The sequence below is a fragment of the Dipodomys ordii genome, unplaced genomic scaffold (genome assembly GCF_000151885.1).
Source record: "Dipodomys ordii isolate 6190 unplaced genomic scaffold, Dord_2.0 Scaffold77, whole genome shotgun sequence".
NCBI classification, from domain to species: Eukaryota; Metazoa; Chordata; class Mammalia; order Rodentia; family Heteromyidae; genus Dipodomys; species Dipodomys ordii.
Window position 1 is genome coordinate 5,464,796 of NW_012267293.1, and position 7,333 is coordinate 5,472,128.

The following is a 7,333-nucleotide window of genomic DNA, read 5'->3' on the forward strand; positions in this document are numbered from 1 at the left end:
TTTTTTTTGGCCAGTCCTGGGGCTGAACTTAGAGCCTGGGCACTGTCTGTGAGCTTTCTTTCATTCAAGGCTAGCACTCCTCTGCTTGAGCCACAGCACTACTTCTAGACTTTTCTGTTTATGAGCTACTGCAGAATCATACCCGGGACTTCATGCATGCTATTCAAGCATTCTACCACTAAGCTATTCCCATCTGTGAAGAAACTTTTGATGCTACAATGTTGGGACGAACAGAAGAGGTGGTACAAGAAAGAATTTGTGATGATGAACTCATCTTAATCAAAAAGTAAGCAACTTTCTAAGTTCTGAAACTATGCAGACTTAGTGAATTTCCCACTTATTTGCTGCTGTAATCCTTTGGTGATATGAGCAGCTGTAAGCATGGGATAAAGTAATATTGAGACATGGTAAATTGAGGTGAAATGCATTTCATCTTTTTGCGTGGTCTAGACATTGTTTGTACTGCTGAATAGGCAAATGTCATACACAGGCAGACTTTAATCCAGGCACATGCAGTGGAAAAACTAGGAATTTCCCGTTTTAATAGTACAAAGGCTCGTACATCTGCGTCAATTATCTTGCGTGGGGCAAATGATTTCATGTGTGATGAGATGGAGCGCTCCCTACATGATGCTCTGTGTGTGGTGAAGAGAGTTTTGGAGTCCAAGTCTGTGGTCCCAGGTGGTGGGGCTGTAGAAACAGCCCTTTCCATTTACCTTGAAAACTATGCAACCAGCATGTAAGAGCCGTTTGTTTTCAAGAGTATGGCAGGTCAGTTCCTGTTTTACTACTTGGAGACCTTAGCTGCTGCAGTGGGCTTCAGGTGCCTTTTCTGTTTCTTAGGGGTCTCAGGAACAGCTTGCGATTGCTGAATTTGCAAGATCTCTCCTTGTTATTCCTAATACTCTGGCAGTTAACACTGCTCAAGACTCCACAGACCTGGTTGCAAAGAGCATTTCATAATGCGGTTCAAGTTAACCCAGAATGCAAAAACCTAAAATGGTAAGTATCTGATTTCCAGGTCTTTTTCATTTTCATCTAATAATCATACATAACAATTTAGTTCTGTGACCATTTCTTTTTAAACCATACCTATTCAAAGGGGTTTCAGGTCAATGTCAAGTTCTGGTTACAGTGTCTTGAACATCTTCTGTTCCATCACTGTCCCCTGAAAACAGCAATTTATTTAACTATTTTCCATTCCTGTTTGAACTCTGGGTCTTGGTTCTATCCCTAAATTTTTGAGTTTTGGGGTACCAATTTTGGCTTTTTCAAATGTTTATGTGGTACTGAGGAATCAAATCCAGGCCATCATACATGCGAGGCAAACACTAAACCATATACCTACCCCTCTTCCTAAATTGTGTTCAAGGTTAGTGCGCTACCACTTGATCCACAGCTCTACTTGCTAGTTTTTGTGTGTGTTTAATTGGACATAAGTCTCACATATTTTTCAACCAACTAATTGCGTACCACAATCCTGAGGTCTTATAATCCAAAGGTATGAGCCACCAGCACCTGACTCAAAACATTTTTTTTTTTTTGTTGGTCACAGGGCTTGAACTCTGGGCCTGGGTTCTGTCCCTCAGCTCTTCAGCTCAACGCTAGAGCTCTACCACTTGGCCACAGAGCCACTTCCAGCTTTTTGTTATATGGTACTAAGGAATCGAACCCAGGGCCTCATGCATGCAAAGCAAGCACTCTACCACTGAGCCAATTTCCCAGCCCAACATCATTTTAAAACATAGATTTAGCATTAATATTTAAACCATTATAACAAGCCTTTATTATTTAACTTGTCCAAAAGATAACTTATCCAAAGCATGATGACCGATGATTAGGAGGGTTACACTTTTCCTACTCCGCTTCTCTGGGTCATCACTACTACAAAAAGGTCAAGAGTATCCAATTGGGAGCTCTCACAATCACCTACAAATTCGTGGGAGTACATTCTGACAAATGTGCCAATGGCCAGTGTGAGAGCCTCATCCAGGTACTGACACAAACCATAACCATCATCATTAAGTAATAGGAAACTTTACTGCCATGTCCCCTTTTCTGCAACACCTGGTGCACTGTTCCTTATGCAGATCTGAAGGGTGTGGATGGGAGTAATAGATTATCAGGTTAAGAAGTCTGTCAGCTATAAAATCCATTTTCTTTAATTATAGGATTGGCCTGGATTTGGTAAATGGGAAACCCCAAGACAAAAAACAAGCAGATTTATTTTGTTTTTTTTTTCAGCTCAAGACTAGTGCTTTACCACTTGATCCACAGTGCCACTTCTGGTTTTCTGGTGGTTTATTGGACATAAGAGTCTCATTGACTTTTCAGCCTGGGCTGGCTTTGATCTGTAATCCTCAGATCTCAGCCTCCTGAATAATAGGATTACTGGCGTGAGCCACTGGCACCCAGCAAGCAAAGTTTTTATTTTTGTTTTAATTTTGTTTTGTTGGTCATGGGGCTGGAACTGTGAGCCTGAATGCTGTCCTTCAACACTTTAGCTCAAGGCTCGCGTTCTACTACTTGAGCCACTGAAACACTTTTGGTTTTCTGAGTGGTTTACTGGAGATAAGTCTCACAGACTTCCTGCCTGGGCTGACTGTGAACCTGCCTGGGCTGACTGTGAACTGTGAGCCTCAGATCTTACCTCCTGAGTAGCTAGGATTACAGGCATGAGCCACTGGTGCCCAGACAAGCAGGGGTTTTGAACCCACTATTGTTAAGGTAAAGAACTTGAAATCTGCCACAGACACTGCAATTAATTACCATTCTTTGAATTGATGACCTTATAAAATTACACCTGAGAGCAAAGATGATAAACATGGAGGATATCAGGATGCAGTTTACTCCGGAGTCTTTCATGACTGATCTCCCCTTTATTTATAACAATGTTAGATGTAAATATTAACACACACAATCTGTAAACTTGGATTCTTCTGAAGTTGTAGAATGGTTCCCTTCCTCATTTTGGTCCTTAGATTTTACATATTAAAATTTACATTGAAAAAAAAAATCAAGGTTCAAGTATAGTTGTGAGTACTGTTAAGCGGTTCACCCTCTCTGAACACACATTGCTATTCCCATCCCACCTCCAATACACAGGGCTGCAACACCACGGCTCTTGTCCATTCTCTCCAGTGTGTGTAGCAGGGTTACAAGGATCCTACAGCCAGATGCTCCAAGGGGGTGGCCCAAGGCTATAGCCCCTCCCTCAATGTTGACCTGAAGAGGAGGGAAAGGATCAAATCATTGGATTCATGAACAAAGATTAAATTCCCAAGTTTGCTTTAACAGAAAACTACCCTTTCACTGCTGGCAAATAATTCATGCCTCCCACATCAACTGTTGATCATTTTCCCTGTTCTTTATTTCACAATGCCCCATTCATTGTAAATAAATTAATGAGGCCAAAGTATTTTTGCCCTAGGAAACCAACTGAACTCTGTCATACTAGGAGTTTAACTACTTATTTCTTCATCCATTACCCAATGGCCAAACCCAGGCAATTACCTTCTCGGGGCATAATCCAAGTTCTTTAGCTATGGCAGCAGAGACAGCTGCAAAGGCTTCATTGATTTCAAATGCATCGACATCCTCCAGAGACCAGCCTGCTTTAAAGACCTGCAGGAAAGAAGAATGGATAGAGCCCTGGGTAATGAAGGGTGGAATTAACCATTCCTGTTGACAAAAGATTCACAACATGAAAGTGTCACTTCAATGTCACTCTTTAAAGGTGACACCATGAAGCTATGTGGGGTGTTCTATGCCTGTACTCCCAGCACAGGGTTGAGCTGTTACACCATGCAGCCAAACAATCTTAAAACTGTGATGCAGGCTGGATGTGGGGGAACACTTGCAGATGCCCAGGCCCTGACTTCAAATGTCAGTATAGGGAAAGTAATTTTGGCTGCCCCTCATGGTAGAAAATCACTAAAAGTATAATGAAACTAAGGGTTAGAGGCATTTTAATGACACAATCAAGGACAATCCTGATGATCTGAAGTAGAAAGGTGAGTTTAAACAGAACTTAGTAAAGAATTAGGGGTCTGGCCTTAGCTCAATCAAGAGACCAAATGACAAGGTGTAGGAAGTTAAACTCACAGCTTGCTTTATGGCTGGAATGGGTCCGGTTCCCATAATAGAAGGGTCCACACCTGCTTGTGACCAGGAAACTATCTGTGCTAAAGGTTTAAGACCACGATTTTCAGCTTCTGACTTCTTCATAAGAACCACAGCTGCAGCACCATCATTGATTCCTGTAAAATATTGCTTGATTTTTGTAAGATTTTTTTAAGCTACCTATCTGTAGATCCTGTATTTTCCACCAGTGGACATGAATTACATTGACATCTTGGGAAAGCGGTTCACTGAAATTCAGCAGTTTACAGTGTACTTACAAATACTTTTGACCATATAACTCCATAGAACATAAGGGGAAGGTAGAGAAATGGGAATAATAAACTCCTAAGGAATATTGGGTATTTCTGATATCAGGAAGTACTGGGTCTAAACCCAGGCATGTTGGGCAAGAGCTCTAACACTTGAAAAATGCCTCCAGTCCTTTTGGTTTTCAGACAAAGACTTGCTAATTGCCTCAGTTGGCCTATATCTGAAATTACAAGTGATTGCTACCATGTCCACACTAAACTCAGGAATTCTTCATTTATCTCTAGTTGCAAGGTCAGGCAATTAACACCAGGCATGGTAGGACACACTGTATTCCCCAGTATATAAGACTCTGAAGGATTGTGATCTCAAGCTTAGTTTGTGCTACAAAGCACCCCCACCCTAAAGAATAAAAAGAAAAATTCAGGTAAATCAGTAAATATGGAGAAACTGTAAGATTTTTTTCATCATTCTGTGTGGGAAAGCTATGCACTTGGTAGACCTTGCAGAAGATGGCACTTCCCCAAATGCCCAAACCTGAAAGCAAACCTGAAGCATTAGCTGCGGTGACGGTCCCCGTGCCGTCTGTAAGGAAGTATGGCTTCAGCTTGGCCAGGGCTTCAAGGTTGCTCCCATGGCGAGGAAACTCGTCTGTTTTCACTTCAGTAATGCCTGGGAAGCATAAAACCAAGAATACCACAGAGCCGGCAGTCAGCAGGCTTCAAAGAGAAGGGGAGTGGGGCTGGGAAGGTGGCCCAGTGGTAGAGTGCTTGCCTCGCATGCATGAGGCCCTGGGTTCAATTCCTCAGCACCAAATAAGTAGGAAAATGCTGGAGGTGGCGCTGTGGCTCAAGTGGTAGAGCGTCAGCCTTGAGCTGAAGAACTGAGGGACAGCACCCAGGCCTAGAGTTGAGGCCCCATGACCGACAAAAAAGATAAAGGTCTGTTAGTATCTACCCACTTTCATTCCAATAGGAAAGTACACACAAACATTTTAGGGGAATCGTTCCTAAATCCCTCTTCCTTCAGATGAAAGTTTAGGAGCACTGGGCACAAGGAGCTGTGCTTTGTGTCCCTGCACCTGGCTGGTTGGAACTCAAGGGGCAGCAGTCTTAAAGCAGTCAGGCTGCCAGTAAGATAGCAGTTTGCAGTAGGGAATCTGGGCTGTTGCATTCTGTGTTAGATTAAAACAATAGCCCAGAAGGCCCTTCCTCTAGAGATGTGAATGGGAAAGCGCACAGAAACAGCCACACAGGATGGCCATTCACTGCTGAAGGGGAACAGGCAGCTGCTCCCTCCCAACAACCAGGACCAGTGCTGCAGGTGCTCAGGACACCTGCAGGGAAGGCACAGGGCTGTGGCCCTCTGGGCTGCACTCCCCATGTAACCAGGTACACAAATCCAGCACAGTCTTTCCCACAGCACACACCCATCCAAGAAGCATCTCCACATCTGACTCCTGTGAGTTCAAGCATGCACACATGTTTGAACTTTCAACTCTGATTTATACACTCACCTTTTCTGGAAGACACAAGAACTGGTACAATCTCTTTGTCAAAATGGCCAGCTTTCTGTGCATGCTCTGTCCTGTTCTGGGACAGCAGTGCAACCTTGTCCTGATCTTCTCTACTCACCTGCCATTGCTTGGCAACATTTTCAGCTACAGGGAAATAGCAAAAACCCAACATGTCAATGAACTGTTTTATGTAATAAAAGGTACACACACTAGCATATTCTTGGGTGGATGGAAGTGCGTGTGTGTATAGAGTGGGCCTCTTGTCCACACACCACACCCCAAAACATGGCAGTCCTTCTAAGGAGGCCATTTTTTCCTCTTCTCACTCCCTTTCATGTAAACATGAACACAGTAACTATATTTTTGCACCTCGGGCTTGGCTTTAACATTCTTCTGCACAGAAGGAAAAGTGTGTGTATGTGTGTTTGTGTATACCACCAATATATATATATATAAATTTTTTTTTCTGTCGGTCATGGGCCCTGAACTCTGGGCCTGGGCACTGTCCCTGAGCTCTTGAGCTCAAGGCTAGTGCTCTACCACTTGAGCCACAGTGCCACTTCCGGCCTTTTCTAACTATGTGGTGCTGAGCAATGAACCCAGGGCCTCATGCATGCTAGGCAAGCACTGTACCACTGAGCCACCTTCCCAGCCCCCCAATATTTTTTATATAAATTCATAGCTACAGCTTAAACTCATTTTACATTTGTGAATTTACCCACCACCCTATCCTTCTGCCCCAATCTTCCCTCTCCCCAACTCCTTACACCTCTCTTGGAGAGGGATTGAAAGCAGAACTGCTGGTTACTCTGTGAGGATTTGAGGATTGAGCAAGTCAGGTGCATCTGAAAGGTACACCCTATCTCCTTGTCTAATGTAATGTCTACCCACCATATTCTTTTTTTTTTTTTTGGTAGGTTGTGCGGCTTGAACTCTGGGCCTGTGCATTGTCTCTGGGCACTTTAGCTCAAGATAAGCACTCTACCACTTGAACCACATTGTCACTTCCAGTTTTCTGGTGGTTAATTGGAGATAAGAGTCTCATGGACTTTGCTGCCCAGGCTTGTTTGGAACCTCCATCCTCAGATCTCAGCCTCCTGAGTAGCTAGGATTACAGGTGTGAACCACCAGCGCCTGGCCCTACCCAATTCTTATCAATAAATTCTACAGCCATGACCGATTTTCCCACGTGAGACCTACAGCAAACACAGGCCACCAGCTAACCACCTTCAAGTGCCTGAGCACCATGCACTTACCTTTTGGACACCATTTCATGACTCAGTTTCCTGGCCATGGAAGAATCAAGTGACTGCCAGACCCAGAGCCTGGGACAGCAAGACTCACTAACATGATATACTTCTTGCAAACTTTCTAAAGCTAGTGTACTTGCAACTATATCTGCCTTACCTGTAATGCCCATATGATAGT

General features: G+C 43.6%; 1 protein-coding gene and 1 pseudogene across 1 annotated transcript in view; one reads left to right on the forward strand and one right to left on the reverse strand.

The window, feature by feature from the left end:
- The window catches only part of LOC105991804, a 5,816-nt pseudogene extending 2,945 nt beyond the window's left edge, over positions 1 to 2,871 (forward strand).
- The window catches only part of LOC105991805 (acetyl-CoA acetyltransferase, cytosolic-like), a 9,994-nt gene continuing 5,518 nt past the window's right edge, over positions 2,858 to 7,333 (reverse strand). The window contains exons 4-9 of the mRNA XM_013024531.1: positions 7,313 to 7,326; positions 5,906 to 6,049; positions 4,939 to 5,061; positions 4,105 to 4,259; positions 3,514 to 3,624; positions 2,858 to 3,225 (exon numbers count right to left, since the gene is read on the reverse strand). Of these exons, the coding sequence (XP_012879985.1) occupies positions 3,055 to 3,225; positions 3,514 to 3,624; positions 4,105 to 4,259; positions 4,939 to 5,061; positions 5,906 to 6,049; positions 7,313 to 7,326 (718 nt within the window). The 3' untranslated portion in view covers positions 2,858 to 3,054. The remainder of the gene's footprint in view (positions 3,226 to 3,513; positions 3,625 to 4,104; positions 4,260 to 4,938; positions 5,062 to 5,905; positions 6,050 to 7,312; positions 7,327 to 7,333) is intronic.